This window comes from Monodelphis domestica, chromosome 1 (genome assembly GCF_027887165.1).
Source record: "Monodelphis domestica isolate mMonDom1 chromosome 1, mMonDom1.pri, whole genome shotgun sequence".
Taxonomy (NCBI): Eukaryota; Metazoa; Chordata; class Mammalia; order Didelphimorphia; family Didelphidae; genus Monodelphis; species Monodelphis domestica.
In genome coordinates, this window is record NC_077227.1 from 111,525,418 (window position 1) to 111,543,075 (window position 17,658).

The following is a 17,658-nucleotide window of genomic DNA, read 5'->3' on the forward strand; positions in this document are numbered from 1 at the left end:
GCAAGATCCTAAGTGGCAGAGCCAGCATCTGAATTCAGATTCTTTGTTTCCAAATTGAGCGCTCTATAAAAAACTCCCATTAAAAGCAAAATTGAAGATTAGGATTGATGATAAGTGATGATTTTTAAAAATCACTAACCTGCTCTTCTAGGATATTAAATATTGTATAATTTTATAAGCACCCACTTACACTTACTCAATTAACACAGTTGTAGATGCGTAGATCTTGAATTCCAAGATTTTGATCAACTACTTAGGAAACCAAATAACATATCAGCAATAAAACAGAATCCACAAAATACTCTTAAATCCCCTACTGTTTTATATGCTAATTCTCAGAAGTCCCTTTGTGTTCACAGGTGATAATGTAATTTCAATTCACAGACACTGAAAGGCAGGGTGTAAGCAGCTGCTTAAAGGAAAATTGAGAGCTATTATTTATTCTAATCTACTTTGGCTTGCTGTGAGTTTTATTTCTCTGCACAACTGGTTATAGACAGATATTATATTCCCAAAGCAAGACATTCATTTTGCAGCATTACTAGCACAAACTCACCTTATTTAATATGTCTCTCTCTCGCAGAAGCTCATCCATAGCTTTTTTATCAAGTTCTCCTTGCTTTTTAGCAATCTCCAGCTCTAAATTACCAGAAAAAAAGTTATAAGTTTAGGACCAAATTATGGAGCTAATAAAAAATAAATACAACTCCTGCAGAGCAAAGGAGGGAGACTATTTGAAACCTTTATCAGTACTATGTCAAAGGGACAAGGTCATTAACAGGAAACTGAAAATGTTATGGATAGCTTTAACAATAACCATCAAAGGAGAAAGCAACCCCATGGCTGTTGCTGATGTCATCAAGGGACTGAAAATTCAGTCCAACATTGTAAATATCCCATGATATTTTCTCTCTCTTTTTTTTTTTCCAAATGTGGTCTCTCTCCTATAACCAGGTAAAACTGAGGCTCATTGATACCATAAAATAGAATTTCCTCAGCTGCCAAATCAGCCATTGAATGCTTCTCAACTGGAAAATGAAGTCAAAAGTACATGAGGTCACTGCAGTCACAGTCTGCAGGCCACATTGAAGTGAAGGAGTAAGGAGCCACAACACAAGCTTTTACTCTCTCCACTAAACTGAAGCAGAGCAGGAAGTATGCAAAACGATATGATGACTAATTTAGGCAGGAGTCAACTGAGTTATCTAACACTATATCTACACAATGCCAAAAATAACCTAGTGAAAAGTAAGCATCAATCAAGCCAGCTATTTGGCATTATGTTCAAAAGAGCTGTTCAATGAATTCAACTCCAAGTCAAATTCTGTTTCGTCCTTCACGTGTTTTGCATAGCGCTCACCAGATCCAATCAATCAATAATCAAATTAATAGAATGTTTAAGAAGAAAACCAAAGATGCTGCTTTCAGTCTACCTTTCTCTAATCCATTAATCTGATTTTTCAGGAGTTCCTTGGCCTGTTCCACCTCAGCCTTTTGCTCTTCAGCTTGATGCAATTTTTTATGTATTAATTCTCTCATTTTGTTAAGTCTTCCAATGTCAATTCTCATCTGATGGAGTTCATCCTCTTTAGCCTACACAGTGAGAGAGAAATGACAATGACACTTGGCAAACAAAGGGCTTGGTGAAATGAAATGATGGTAAATTCTGAACCAATAAAAGGAAATATCCCTTTAACAAAGCAAAGATAGTCTGTGGGACTGAATTTTTAAAGTAATGTTTGGTTTGAAGCGAAATTGGAAAATTATGTTCTGAATAGTATAGTAGGCAAGCTAATGATCAGATCTTATGCCTAAGAGTGAAATCTGATTGGTGGGTCAAGCAAGATTAGAGACTGAAACTATTATCATAATTAGGTGTGTTTTGTGTACACTTGATAAATAATGATAAATAGTGATTCCATAACTGGTATTGCATTGACTGACAACAATAACTATGCAATTTTCTGTGCTCTGACATACAGCAGTATTCTCTCCACTGCCCTAATGCAATGCAACAATGCTCTAACTTGTTTTAGACAAACATGAACGAAACAGTGTGCCAAATGCACCTTGTGAAGTCTCATGCCACAGGAATGCTGTTATTTTTAAGGATGTGCATAAGATTCAAATAATATGGCAATTCTGGTAGATATTTCTTCATAGTGACAAATGTACCAAAAAAAGAATCTCTGCCATACATTTGCCCATATGCTTACAATTAAGGTCAATTATAATTTTTATGAGGGGGAATTTTTTGAATTTTGCTGAACCACTTTAAAAAAAATAACTGGAGACATTCTGGGAAAGGGTCATCAAACCAATTTTGGGAATCAGGGCTTTGCTTATTGTCTTCTGAGCAGAATCTCTACAGATTTGGGATCATAGAAATGTACCTTTTTTCTGTGTCCCACTAAGTCACTAAAGGAGAATATTTGTAAAAGCATTTTTACACTACACTCATGTCCATGATATCTACACATATTCCTTTGTTTCTAAGTTGTTATTTCCTCACTGACTGAACTAAAAGAACATTTTTCAATCCAAACCACACTTTGATGATTTTGATATTTATTTGCCTATGTGCTCAGGGTTGTATTAGATTACTTCAAAATCCCAAACAGTTCTATAAGTCACTGGTCTCTTATTCTAAATTCTAACAGGCCAGGATTATGAATATAGTGATGTTTACTCTCAGAGTTAACGAGGTAAATCTTAACCTATTCTTTCCAGTCTTTAAGTATCACCTTGAATCCATGGCCACTGGTGAGAGTCCTTCGATTCAGGAAGGGGCATAAACCAGAAACCCATTTTGAAAAATGGATAGGACACAGATGACTGTCATAAAAGTGGACTAACACAGCCTTGTAATAAGTGCAAAATACAAGTGCATTATCACCCTTTCTCACTTGGGCTCCCTAACAGAAGTGAAAAATAATGGGCATTCTTCACTACTTACTCCACATGACTTGCTTCTTGCTTTAGGCAAGGAGATACTTGCAAGGCTGAATTAAAGAGGCTGACATCTAAGCTAGATTTTCAAAGGTCTTGAATAACCAACCATGCGATCGATCGATAATCAGGTTTACAGTTTTATACATAAGCGCAAGAATTATCACATTGTCTGCCCTAGGACATCAAGTAATCACAGTAGGTGCTCACCTGCCTTTGATATATCAAGGCATTCGGTAAAGGAGGAGGGCAGTGTTTCAAGGAAGAGGGATCAATGATTTAAACTGCAAAGACAAATTCCATATTAACAGACAGGGAGGGAGAGAGGTCTTGTGTAATGGACATATCGTGCTGTATTTACTTTCAGCTCCAATGTCTTCTGCTGGTTCTCCTGAGATATCTGTTCACAGGCCAGGGCATGCTGCTCATTCTCCTGCTGAAGCTTAGTGTTCCTCAGCTGAAACTGCTCCAGTTCTTTGGCAGCTCGTTCATTTAGGATCTATGAGAGATGTGAAACAATCTTATTGATACTTTCTAATCTGACTACAACATCTACATATGCACATAGCACCACAAGCCTCCCAGAAGGAGAAAAGTAACCACAGATTTTCGTCTCTGTAGAAACTGCTCTTTGTTCCTGATGAAATTACTAATGTACTCACTCTATAATGAATGTTAAATGGCATGGGAGAATGACAAGTTCTAATGAACAACACAGTGATCATCTTATTTTTTTTTCCCCGGGAGCTCTGGGAAGTCTCGCTCACAGGTGGTGGATAAATATTTTAATGCCTTTTTGTCGTTTGGCAGGCATCACATACACAACAATCGCTATAATCATTGCAAATGAGCAGGAGATTCGGATGGATTTTATCAGCTGTGGGGCAGGGAAGCAGGACATCTCAGCAGGCAAATCCGACATTAATATGCCTAGAACATTTCCATGAATGGAGCAGTTCACCGAGACCAGCACATCTTCCCATTTAATCCATCTTAAGTCAAAAATCTGGAACAGCAGCGTGATGATTTATACCTTCTTGATTTCAGTCTCAGGCAGCTTTCTTCCCCCTTACTAAAACTCTCCTGAACAAAGTTTTATAAAGATGACCCTATAAGTATTCTGGGTCACCTTGATATAATAGAATGATACAGGAGAAGACAGAAAGACAGGAAGGAAAAAGACAGAAGTAAACTGTGTGAAAGCACCAACCTAGGATGCTGTTACCATTCTCTCATGAATCACCCTTGGGGGCTATTTGGTTAGAAGAAACAAAATCAAAAGTTCAGTTAATATAGAATAAACTAAAGTGCAGCTTTCCAGTCAAAACAGGATTAGCATTTTACCTAAGCTATCTCTCTCTTGGCTATTCTAATAAGCTACTCTATTTTTATTATGATTGCCTAATTCTGGGAAAAGTATGTCATTCTGCAGTTATGATGGTAATAGGTAATTTATTGCTGCATTAAGAAAGTTAAGGGATGGGTTTCTAATTCAAATTATCTGCCCATCTTCCTCCTAGAGATCACACCATGTAAAATGTATACATAACTTTGGACTTTACATAGAATTATTAAAGAAATTGCCACAGGAATACATGTGACAATTTCTTTATAATGTCATGAGAGGAGGAATGTGGTATGACTAAGCAATTCTTTAGAAATAAAGAATCTGGTAACAATACCTGGGAGAGTGAGAAATCACTTTCTGATTACAGAATATCTTCCTTGAGTGCTCACCATCAGAGAGATGGATTACAACTATTAACACTTACATTATCTTAAACAATTATTGTTTATTTGGCCAAAAAAAAGTGTTAGAAACAGTATTTTGTTAAAAAAGAAAGATGGATACAATTAGTATACTCTTTAGACGAGTCAGTCAAGAGTCAATCTTCCTCTCTGGATGTATGCCTCTCTGATTTCCTGGAGCTCTTTGTCTCTGCCTCTTTCACTGTCTTTTTTGTTTCTCTCTCTATCTGTCTGTCTCTGTGCATCAGCTAATCATGGACAGATCTCACTCTGCTCCATTTTCAACCAAGGCTATTGACCCTCCTCCATCAAGCTGGTGCCCTCCCAAATTCCCTGGGTCCCATCATATTAATGGTGACCTTAGTGCAGACATGAGATCAGCTTAGCCAATTGTGCCCCAGAACTCAAGAGCTCATCAACTGCACCAGCCTCCAACACCTCAGCAACACAAATTATAGGTGTACACCATCAGGCCAAGCATCAATATAAAATTTTCAGAGTTTGGGGGTGGAGGGGGGAGAATTAAAGGCCATGAAAAGGAATAAAATAAGGATATTAAAATTCCCTTGATTGCTTTTTAAATAAGTTATGAAGTACAAATGGTCGTGTGATATCTACAATGCAAGAAAGAGCTCACACATTCTCCACTGTTCTAGAGGAAGATGAAAAATACTAAAGCAGGCCACACTGGAAGGCATTGCTCATAGAGCCAAGAGGGAGCCGGCTCATGTGTATGTCATACCTTCTGCTCTTTGAGCTGTTGTTCCAGTTTTTGAATTTCCTCTTTATTCTTCTGCACAAGCTGCTGGAGAGCCCTTATTTCAGCCTGTTTTCCATCCATGTCAGCCTGAATCTGTCTGTATTCTTTCTCCAGTTTCTCCTTCTTCCGAGTTTCCCGGGAAGCTTCATTCTGACGAAGCTGGATTTCTTGTTGGAACTAAGTTATAGAAAGGGCAGAACAGAAAGAAATCGAACGTTTTTGGCACAGTTGGTAAAATTCAGAGCTTACTCTCCAGCTTAGGTCTCTCATTTTTTAGGGGAGTTACCTCAGAACAGGAGTTTTTCATTAATTATCTCCTCACCCCAATGTTAAATCTTTAGAGATCTTTCTGGATTGGTCTTTAATGTCCTGAACCCAGACTCAGAACGATAGGAGCAAATCAAATTAACCACGTTGCCCAAGATCATGTTTTCTTTCCTGCCACTCAGCGAGATACTTAATAAAAACCACCAATTATGAGCAACACTCCTTGGAAAACAAAAACTGGTCCATAGAACAAAAAAAGTTCAAATTTATTCACCTAATTAAGACCTTGAAATTGGAAGGACTGAAAGTAATTGTTTCCCCCAGCTTGGTAGATAGGAGCCTATTACGTAGTCTAATCATCCTTTTCAGGTCAAGATTGCCAGCAAGGCATCTCTTCCAGGCAACATTCTCCACTGATGAAGTTCAAACAAGAGTCAATAGAGTCAACGGCTTTTTGAGAAAACAGGACAGAGAAAGACACAAAGGAACCAAGACATACTTTGACATGAGATGATTCATTTTAGACGAGAAAGGAAGAAGAAATTACATTCAGAAGGAGCTACAACACAAAAAGTCACTTGGGACAGCCCTTTTTCTTCTTAGTGTTCATGTTTGCTCCACAGACCTGAGAGATGGCCTGTTCTGCGTCTTCTTTATGTTTCTCAGTTACTTGATGCAGTTCAGAGACATAAGCTAGGGTCTCTCGTAATTTCACAACTTCTGACAAGAGCTGATCTCTTTCCCTGGTTATTTCTTCCTTGTACTTCAGTAAATCTCTGATGCTGAAAAAAAAAAAGAAAGAAACAAAATACAAACCAAATGGCAGTCTTCTCTCTGTGATTCTATCCCCTACTGAGCTCATTTTAATGTAAGCAATTTAATGTCAAGCATTGCTGATTAACCCATAGCAGCTGTCAAATTGTACAATTTTTCTTTACTATTTTAAATATTCATTAGAGAGCTGTAGTCACAACTGATAAGCCTAAGACATATAGAAATACTGTTCACCCCATTAGTTTTTACTCTGTTCATCCTTTTGGGGGTGAGGGGAGAAGCAAAGTCATGTAAACCAGATAAAACATGCATAAAGGCAAATTCTGACAAATATTGGTGATACAACTTTTAAGAACATAATGGCACTGTGCTCCTTCTGTCTGAAGAGTAAACCAGCTTGTTTTTCAATAGTTTGTAACTCAGACACTATAGCTAGTTATTTGGCTTTGTGTCTCTGAAAAAAGACTTACAGTCTTTAGAAGAGAGAGCCTAAATCTCCTAATATAGTCTCTCTAGATAGACCAAAACTGATCCAAAGGAAAGCAGACACTTTAAGTCTAGAATTGAAGAGGAAAAGTTGCATTTCTGTCATTTGTTTGTGATAGACCCCAAATGGCTATCACGAACTTTTGAAAGCACAAAGATATATGTATTTAAATTGATGCAACACATCTCCGAGTGCTTTCTATCCTTCCCATGAAGCTATGAAGAAACTGATAGAATCAGAAATGTTGTAGAGCTGGAAAGGACTGGGGAAGTCATCTAATCTACCCTATACCCCAAAGAGAATCCTCACTATAATAAGATAAAATAAAGAAAGATAAATAAAGATAAATAAATAAAATATTATAAATAAAATAAAGATAAATAAAAAAAATAAATAAAAAATAAGATAAATAAAGAAAGATAAATAAAGAAAGAACACAGTAACTGGTCGGCTTGTCCTCACACACTCCATCTCCCATCCCACATACCTTTGTGCCAGCTTCCTCCCATGCTGGCAAATTCTTTTTTCTCACCTCCACTTCACCCTGGCTTCCTTCAAGATTCAATTCAAACTCTACCTCATACAAAAGTCTTTCCCAGCCCTCCCTAGCTCCTAAAGCCTTGTCCTGTAAGATGGGTTGCCTTGTGTCTACTCTATGTATATTGCATGTACCTAATTATTTATGTCACCTATTGTAGTAAAAAAAAAAGTTAAAAAAAATGAGAACAGAGTGTTTTTTTTTTAAATTTCCAGTCTGTAGCACAGTAATTGGTACATAGTAAATTCTTAATACTTGAGTGATTAACCTAGTTTTGTTTTTTTTTCCACCTTCTATCCATTGCTATGGGTTACACCATCTAGGTCCAAGCAATACAAAATCAAATCCTTTTCCCACATGATAGCCCTTCAAATATGTTAAGATTGCTATGCTGCTCACCCTGAGTCTTACAATTAAAGGATCCTGGATTTACATTTGGAAGGGTCCTTAGAGACCAACTTGTACAGCCTCCATATTTTACAGATAGGAAACTGGGGCCAAGAAAGGGTAAGTGTTCTGTTCAGTGCACACAGCTAGTAAGTATCTAGAGGGGTAAGAAAGGAGGAGAGCTTTGAATCCAAGTCTAAATCCAAGTCCCACATTATTTCCTAGGCCAACATACTTCTGTTCCTCAAACTATATAGCCCCAAATAATTCCCCAAACATCCCTTCAAATAATCTTCATATGGCATGCTTTCAAGGTCCTTCACCATTGCAGTTGCCCTCCTCTGAACATTCTCCAGTTTTACCAACAGCCTTCCTAAACTGTGGTGCCTATGACTGAAGGCAATGTTCCAGATGTGGACTGACCAGGCAGATGCCAGTTGCACAATCACTTTCATATTCCTAGAAGCCCTGCCTCTCTTTCTGTAGCCCAAGACTATATTCATTTTTTGCCTTCTATAGCACACTATATTGAAATTGCAAGTTTGCTAAAACCCCTGGACCTATTTCATATCCTGGGTTACTATCTACCATCCCCCATCTAACATTTAAACCCACCATGAGTTTAGATAAATTGACTTTAAATATCATACCTTGCTTTTATCTCTATTAAATTTCAACTCATTCAATCCAGTCCAATGTTCTAGTCTCTCGAGAGACTTTTGGATTCTGGCTCTATCACCTCAAGTGGCTCACTCTCACCACGCCTTGTATAAGTCTTCTACTCTTAGAGACATGGTAACTTAAAACTGGACATTTAAACATTTAGAACACTCTGTAGAGATGGATTTAGATTTAAATTGGGTACTTTCTTGACCTTTGAGAGGTATGTCAAAGCTAATAAACAAGCTTATCCTAGACTAAGCATCCTTTGATACTACTCTTAGAGCATGAGCCAGACTGTGTGATTCATGAGGTTTCTTATGACACTATCATATACACTTTCCCTTGTTGTTCTGAAATTCTTGCCCACTATTTAATTATTTGCTCTCTCAGAGTACAAACTAATTATCTACTACTTCTCTACTACCATCCTCCTCTAACATCTAGGGGCTTGAATTCAAAGGTATATGGAAGGGATTAGCTGGGTCATCTCTGTGGATAGAGAGTCAGGACTGGAAATGGGAGGTCCTGGGTTCAAATGTGGCCTCAGACTCTTCCTAGCCATATGACCCTGAGCAAGTCACTTAATCCCAATTATCTAACCCTTACCTCTCTTCTGCCTTGGAACCAATACTTAGTATCAATTCTAAGACAGAAAAAAAAGTATATGGAAGGAACTCTTTACCTGTAATCATCATGATTGGTATCCTAACTGCACTATAGTGGAAGGAATCTATGAATCCAAGAAGATCTATTTCAGACTTCCCCGTCGTCCTCCACCTGTGATGCCAGAGTCTCTAAAAAAAAAGCCTGGATTGACTCAGTAATAAATCAAGACAAATTGTGGACTCTATTTGCTGACCAATGTTTAACAAATGCAAAATAAATCCATTATGTTTTTATTTCAAGTTTCTTGAGATCCGGGAACTGTTTTCATTTCTCTCTATATCCCTAGAGCTTAGCACAGTTCCTGGCACATAGTAAACACTGATTTGACTGCTGAAATGTAACAACCACATAAGTACTCAATTAACATATATTTTTAATGACTGATTTATTTAAAGGAAAGCTAAATTTGTTTGGGAACTTCATATAAATCGAATACTCACCACTGCTGGGAAAAGAAACCAACCATTCCAAAGGAATTAACTAATTATGTAAATCCACCAACTGATTCAAATTTCCTAGAAAGGCAATAACCACAAGCCAGAGGATTGTGGGTACAAAGAAAAAGAAAAAAAAGAATAAAGCATTCATAGTACCTTAAAAAAAAAACAGAAGTATAATATGGAAGTAGTTAAGGAAACTGCTTTTTATAACTACAGAAAGCCAAAGATTTATTTCATAAGGACATGGTTTCTTCCAAATCAGTTCAGAACACATCTAATAACCTACTTGTTACTCTGGCCCAGTGATAATCCAGATCCTTGTTCTACTAGTTTACTCAGATTGACTATTTCCTCTTTCAGTGCAAGAATGGTTTCCTTTGCTTTCTGTTCTTTATCATAGGCCGAATCCACCATTTTCCAAGCTTTTTCTATTTCCTAGAGATGCCATGGAATATATTAGTTAGAAAAGCCAAAGTAGGTTCTAAATGAAAACATCTTCATTTGTGTCATAACTATCAAAGTAACACTGATTAACATTGCAAATGGTAATTTAGCTGTAAATCTTGAAGAGGAAGGATTAGAAACATACTGAAGTGTTCATTGGGGGCCAATGAATATTGAGCAATTTATTTCAAGGAGAAATAAATACTCTTCCATTTAAGATATACTTATGAAGAAGTTTATTTCTCATTAACATGAGTAAGTCTTAAATCTATAACAAGTTCTTTGGCAGCTCAGAAAACAGTTTCTATGGAAAGTCTGAAAACAGGCTTCAAAAATTGTTTTTAAAAAAGTAATGATTTCCTGATTCAGACTAAATTTTTGAGATTCTTTGCAGGTTCCAAATCAAAGGCAATGTTGTATCCTCAGTCCTGATCTGAGCTCCATTATTCCAGTAACAGGAACTGTGTATAGAGAAAGGAGAGTAGAAAACATAGTCCTGTTGGCAAATTGCACAAGACAACTACCCCACTATTTCCCTAATTCCAAAATCCTAGCATTCCCATCAAATTTCTAGAAGGGAACGATATAATCAGAGCATGAAACTATTAATATTACAAAATATATTGGAAATATTCTCATAAATACTTAGGAATAAATTTAACTTATCTAAATAAATTAATAGAGTATACCAAGTGATGCAATATTCCTGAATTTCATTGGCATTTAACTTTCTTGCTAATATATAAACTCTATCACATACATGAGCATCTCTATTATAGAACTCTGGAAGGTATATTATAGAGCTCCAGGAAGTTTCTGATAACAATTTCCCATACTTCACACAGAGAACTGGGGGAAAGGGAGAGTGATTTTTCTTATTTAAATAACAAAATGAGTAGGAGAGAATCTTTAAACTTAATTTAAATATATGTTCAGTTTCCCTATTTAAACTAGAGATTGGCAAATGAGACTGTTCTGGCCTATGATGTAATTAAAATTCATGAAATTGTGTTGTTTTTTTTAAAACAAATTCTAGTCTATTGTATAATTATACACGTCAATTGCACTCTGACAGTATTTATCTTTAAAGCTATAAAGAAAACTTAAAGAAAAATATTTAAACATGAAAAAGTAGATAAGTTTCAAAATTTAAAGAAAAATACTTTTCACAGAAAAAGGCAAGTTTCATTCAGTTTGGCTATAACTAGTTTATTTAATCAAAGTGTTCATTAATATTTTAGATTTCCTTAATTTACAAAAATATCCTATTTTTCATCTTAATACTCCTTTAAAATATTTTCATCTATATACAAGACCATATGGAACAGTGCAAAAACTTATTACAAGAAAAATACAGCTTCTGAGAAAAACCTCCAGAGTTGAGGATTGAGAGATTTATACTCACGTGGTTCTGGATTTTAAGGGAATTATGCTTGTGGGAACAATAAGGAATTTTCACTAACCAAAACAAAAAACTAGAAAAAATAGACTAAAATTAAGGTTTTTTTTTTTCTTTTTTGACCTCTGTCTAAGCAGACAAGTCAAAGGTCCTTGCAGATAGCTAGCTAAGGGTTAGCTATTCCCATGGTGCTCTCTAGGATCAGCATCCAAATGGCAAAGGTAAACTAAGGAGGTAAGGGCATTGTTCTTTACCTACCTGACCCTACACCTTAAAAAAATATATGGAAATAATTCCTTCTTATCAGAAGTCTTTTGATAAATGAAAATGTCTCAATTTCCCATCACCCTGGCTAGACCTGAAAAATTTCCCAGCCCTATTGACAAAATAATAGAAAAAATATGTTGAGCCACAAATCAATTATTATAGTGATATTTCTTCAATATCTCAAGCTGAAATCTTTCCCTCAAAACTGCCAAAAAAGATAACGGGATAATATTTTAACTATATGAAGGTTATCAATTGCTTTCTCTTGCTTTCCTTTCTAAATCATTACCTTTTTGAGTGATGTTATGGTCGTCTGGTCATCCTGGGACAACTTCAGGGCAGTGGCTACTTTAGCAGAATTAACAACAATCTCTGCATTTAGTTCTCTACATTTTGCCATCAGACGCTTTTCATTTTCATAGGATTTTTTCATAACCGTATGAAGCTTTTCATATTCTGTCCTGAATTTCTCCAAACTTTTATCTCCGGAAAGTTCATCGATGACATCTTGGAACTCCCTTTCCAATTCTTCGAAAGCATTTTCTTCCAGTTGTGATTTTTCAAATTTTTCCTACACAAAATTATAGGGATGTGAATCTAAAAATTGATCTCAAAACTTACCATAAATTGGGGGCAGCTAGGTGGCTCTGTGAATTAAAGCAGATCTAGAAACAGGAAATCCTGTGTTCAATTTCACCTCTGATACTTCCTAACTGTGTGACTGTGCAAGTCACTTAATCCCTGTTGCCTAGCCCATATTACTCTTCTGCCTTAGAACATAGTATTGACTCTGTGACAGAAAGCAAGGGTTTAAAAAAAAAAACTCACCATGAATCACCACCAAATCAGCAGAGGGGGCAGAGGCAGGAGGGGTTGAGGAAAGAATTCAAACACAAGACCTCTTAGTCTAAAATCTAGAACATTTGCAATGTATCACATAAAGCTCTTGCTATTGATACAACATTTCAAAAACATTCTATAATTAATCAATTAGGGTACCACCACAAGAAGTAACTTTCATAAATAGGTGTGCTGCAACTCATCAACAGCTATCTTTCCAAAATATTGGTTTGAAGGTTTGTATGAAATGCTAAACCCACTTTCTCCAGTTGAAACAATGTTAATGCATATTGTTTAGTTTCCTACTGAAGTTTACAGCAGACTATAATATAGCCAATGCATATATTGTGAGGGAAATGCATTCAAAGTTCCAACCGGGGACACTGAAACATTCTTTTCCTAGAACTACCACTCCTCCCCCCCAAAACAGTATGAGAATTAGAAGGAGGAGTGACAGAAATTCTTAGGAGATGAGAAAAGAAAGAAGAGGGAAAATGGAGTTTCCATCAGTTATCATTGCCAAAGATATTGCCTAGTCTGTTATCTGTTACCAATCACCAACCATCTTTTTCTTTTAAAGGCCCTAGGGCTATGATGGCGAACCTATGGCACGCAGAGCCCTCTCTGTGGCCATGTCTGCAAGTCACCCACCAGAGTTCCTTGCTAGAAAGCCAGAGGGACTTGGGGTAGAGTTGTTCCTCCTCCCCTCTCCATTCATCTGAGGATATTACTCATTTCTCCTACTCCTCTGTCCAGCAACCCAATGGGAGTGCTTCCTCCCTCCCCTGTCTGGGGTAAGGGTAGGGCTGAAAGGATGGGGGGGTGGGCAGGACACAGCACTCAGTCTGGGGGGTACAGTGAGGGCCAGGCCTAGCACTCTGTCTCTAAAAGGTTTGCCATCACTGCCCTAGGGACTGATCTAACTCCTTCCCATTCTGCTGCCACCCCACTACAGTCAACTGTTAAAGATTTCTTTCCTTCTGTAAATATACATAGCCCTTTCTAAAGTTTTTCAAGAGCTATCTTGCTAGTGAATAAGAAACAAATATACAAGGGGTTCAAAGTTTCTAGCATCTTTCCAATTCAGGCAGCTAGATAGCCCAGTGCTGGACTTACAGAGTCTGGAAAACCTGAGTGCAAATCATATTAGTTACACATCTCTGGACAAACCCTCAGTTTCCTAATCTTTAAAGGGAGGAACAGCGCCTAGTTTATAAGGTAAGTGTGAGAATTAAATGAGATAACAGATGTAAACCTAATGCACTATTTAAATACTAGCTCAGGGGGCAGCTGGGTAGCTCAGTGGATTAAGAGCCAGGCCCAGAGGTGGGAGGTCCTGGGTTCATATCTGGCCTCAGACACTTCCTAGCTGTGTGACTCTGGGCAAGTCATTTGACCCCCATTGCCTAGCCTTTACCACTCTTCTGCCTTGGAAGGTAAGAGTTTAAAAATAAAAATAAATGCTAGCTCATATCCAAATTCCACAGAGATGCCAAATAATCTGTCTTTCTACAGCATAAATCTGACCACATCACTCCTCTGCTCTAAAAACCTTCAACAATTCCCTATTACCTCTAAAAAACAAAACATAAGCTTCTCAGCCTGGCATTTAAAGACCTCCAAAGTCTGACTTTGCCAGCCTCATTTCCTACTGCTCTCCTTTACAAACTTTCTATAGGACAAGCCTCCTGAATTTCCCTAAATTCAATACACCAGTATATATCACCATGCATTGGAATGCTATCTTTCCTCATCCATGCCTCTCAAAATCAACTTCCTTAAAAGATGGATTCAGGTTTTGAATGCGCTGGCTCGCCTTGTTTATAGTATCTATGTCCTTGTATGCTCCTCCTCACCTTCCCACCCCATGTAAAAAGTAAGTTCCTGAAGGAAAGAGTTGTTTTGTCTTTCTCTTGGATTCTTTGGGCTAGCACTATCTCTTGCACATAATAATAACTAACATTTATATGTTAACTACGTACCGGGTGCTTTACACTTCTGATCTCATTTTCTCCTCATGACAACCCAGTGAGGTGGGTGCTAATATTATCCCCATTTCATAGATAAGGAAACTGGGGCAAAGAGAAGTTGAATGACTTGCCTAGGATCCACTCAACTAGTAGAGCATCTGATGTTGAATTTGAACTCAGGTCTTCCTGACTCCAAGCCCAGAACTGTATCACAACTAGTGCCAACCAATACATAGTAAATACTTAATTTATTTCAATTGAAATTTATTACTCCACTACCCTCATTCTGCCTCAGATACTCACTCCATCTTTTTACTTACTTTGTAGATAAATACATTCATACTTAAAAGTGGATCACTCAAGTGTCTACTAGGTGACTCAGTAGAGAGAGTCGAACCTGGAAATGGGAGGTCCTGGGTTCAAATGTGACCACAAGCACTTCCTAGCTATGTAATCCTGGGCAATTCACTTAACCCCCATTGCCCTAGCTCTTACTGCTCTTCTGCCTTGGAACCAATACCAATTCTAAGACAGAAAATAAGGGTTTGGGTTTTTTTTTAAGTGGATTAATCAATAAGATAAGTATTAAGTGCCTATTCTCTTTCAAGAGCTATGGTACAGAATTAAGTTTAAGATTTCTAATTGACAGAGGAATGGGGCACTTAAGAGTGCTGACAGAGGTGATTTGAAATGGAAAAACAGTCTAATGTATGATAACTTTATAGAGGTGACTTGTCCATGGTGACTCACAAAAGCTCCTGGACCCAGCTCTTCTTTTGCTCTCTGCTCCCACCCAATTCCTTCAAAACCACTAAGGAGTCACTCTGGACAGATTTCTGAGTGTAGGTTAAAAGCATGCCCTGGGGGTCGGTAGGGGTGGTTGGGGGGTTGGTACGGGGGACAGGGTGAGATGGTCCCAAGCAAAAGCTGAGAAAAGAAAAGAAGAATCCCAAACAAATACACCTTAGCCAGAAGAAATAAATATGTGCAACTGACTATTCTAGGTAGCTGTTCCATAAGTCAGGGATGTACTCAATTTTTGGTGAGCCAGGGAACTGACTATTAATAAAATGCATAATCTCATCCTTAATTCCAGGAAGGTATCTACCTAAAGATCACTTGCTACTTTCATTGTTGTTGTTCACTCATTTCAAGCCTGTCCCGCTCTTTGTAACCCCATATAGGGTTTTCTTGGGAAAGATATTGGAGTAATTTGCCATTTTATTCTCTAGCTCACTTTACAGATGAGGAAACTAAGGCAAACTAAGTTAAGTGACTTGCCCAGGGTAACACAGCAAGTAAGAGACTGAGGCTGGATTTGAACTCAGAAAGATGAGTCTTCTTAACTACATGTTCAGCATGCTATCTATCCACTGTGCTACCTAACTACTCCCAGTTTACTACTTGCTCCTTTGTTTTACAATAGCCTTTTATCTTGAGAATTTAAAATACTTCACTATTATATCAACTAATCTCATGAAATAAGTTAATGACAAGAGAGGAAGTCAGTAATCAGTAATATTAATAATATAAAGGCACAGATAAATGGAAACTAAGACCATGTTTAGGAAAAAGTTTATTTTCCACTTATTCCAGGCAAACCTGATCTTCATCCTAATTGTAACTTTCAATGCTTAAACCTTCTTTTGTTTAAAGTCTTATTATGTATTGGTTCCAAGGCCAGAAGAGAGGTAAGGGCTAGGTAATGGAGGTTAAGTTATTTCCCCAGGGTCACACAGCTAGGAAGAGTCTAATATTTGAATCCAGAACCCCACACCTCTGGGCCTGGCTGTCTATCCAGTGAGCCACCTAGCTGCCCTCTCAGTCTATCACTCTTTATCTGATTGGCTTGCCTCCTTATCTAATCTGGACTTCATTCAGCCATTTCAACCATGCCCTTAATAGGACCATAAACTCCTTTGTCCCCAAGACCTAGGATGTTCCTGGACTAGGAATATTCCCCCTTTGGTTGCCTCTACTTTTGATTTGTTCCCGTCTTCATTCCTGAGCTGCCATCATTTTCTCAAGAAATACTATATAATCCAGGTGCTCAGCAAATATTTATTGAAATTTTATAAAACATTTAATAGACTCCTTAAATTTTAAAAATTAATCTTATCAGAGATATACATCATGACATGGATTTCTCAAGATTTATCTACCTTATTCCATTTTTGGCCTCCTGTTCCTGAAAAGAAACACGTGATAAAGTTGCACATGCCCTCTGACCCAGCATTACTGGGCAATACTATTATTCTATTATATATAGTAATACTATTAGGTCTGTATCCCAAAGAGATTTTTTTAAAAAGAAAAGTATATGTTCAAAAATATTTATGGCAGTGCTTTTTGTGGTGGCAAAGAACTGGAAATTGAGAAAATGTCTATCAATTGGAGAATGGCGGAACAAGTTGTGGTATACAGTTGTAATAGAATACTCTTGTGCTATAAGAAATGATGAGCAGGAGATTTCCAAAAAATCTGGAAAGACCTATAATGAACTGATGCAAAGTAAAGTGAACCAAATAAGGAGAACATTATACACAGTACCAGCAATATTGTATGATGATCAGCTGTGAATGAATTAGCTATTCTCAGCAATACAGTGATCCAAGACAGTTCCAAAGGACTTATAATGAAAAATGCTATCACCTCCAAAGAAAGAATTGATGCAGTGTGACTACAAATTGGAGCATGTTTTTTTTTTACTTTGTTTTGTGGAGGGTGATTTTTGGTCTCTTTTTTCCTTCACAACATGACTAATATGGAAATATGTTTTGCATGACTACTTGTACATAACTCATATCAAATTGCTTGCTGTCTCAGGTAGAGGGAAGAAGGAAGTGAAGAAATTTGGACTTCAAAATTTTTAGAAACAAATGTTAAAAATTGTTTTTCATGTAATTGTAAATAAAAACCATTTTTTGGAAAAGACAATACTTGGGTGTTTTGGACCCAGCAATAGAGTCCAAATAAATAAAGCAATAAAAGGAAATGGAGGACATGCACAATTCAACATTAACTAGGCCAAGATCTGGTGATTTTTAGTTTCTAAAAT

General features: G+C 37.2%; 1 protein-coding gene across 2 annotated transcripts in view; it reads right to left on the minus strand.

The window, feature by feature from the left end:
- CFAP58 (cilia and flagella associated protein 58) overlaps positions 1 to 17,658 on the minus strand; it is a 119,589-nt gene that overhangs the window by 95,245 nt on the left and 6,686 nt on the right. For both annotated transcript variants that reach the window (XM_016428546.2, XM_007479043.3), the window contains exons 2-8: positions 12,080 to 12,361; positions 9,967 to 10,115; positions 6,351 to 6,507; positions 5,441 to 5,635; positions 3,311 to 3,448; positions 1,434 to 1,593; positions 557 to 639 (exon numbers count right to left, since the gene is read on the minus strand). In XM_016428546.2, coding sequence (XP_016284032.1) covers positions 557 to 639; positions 1,434 to 1,593; positions 3,311 to 3,448; positions 5,441 to 5,635; positions 6,351 to 6,507; positions 9,967 to 10,115; positions 12,080 to 12,361 — 1,164 coding nt within the window. The remainder of the gene's footprint in view (positions 1 to 556; positions 640 to 1,433; positions 1,594 to 3,310; positions 3,449 to 5,440; positions 5,636 to 6,350; positions 6,508 to 9,966; positions 10,116 to 12,079; positions 12,362 to 17,658) is intronic.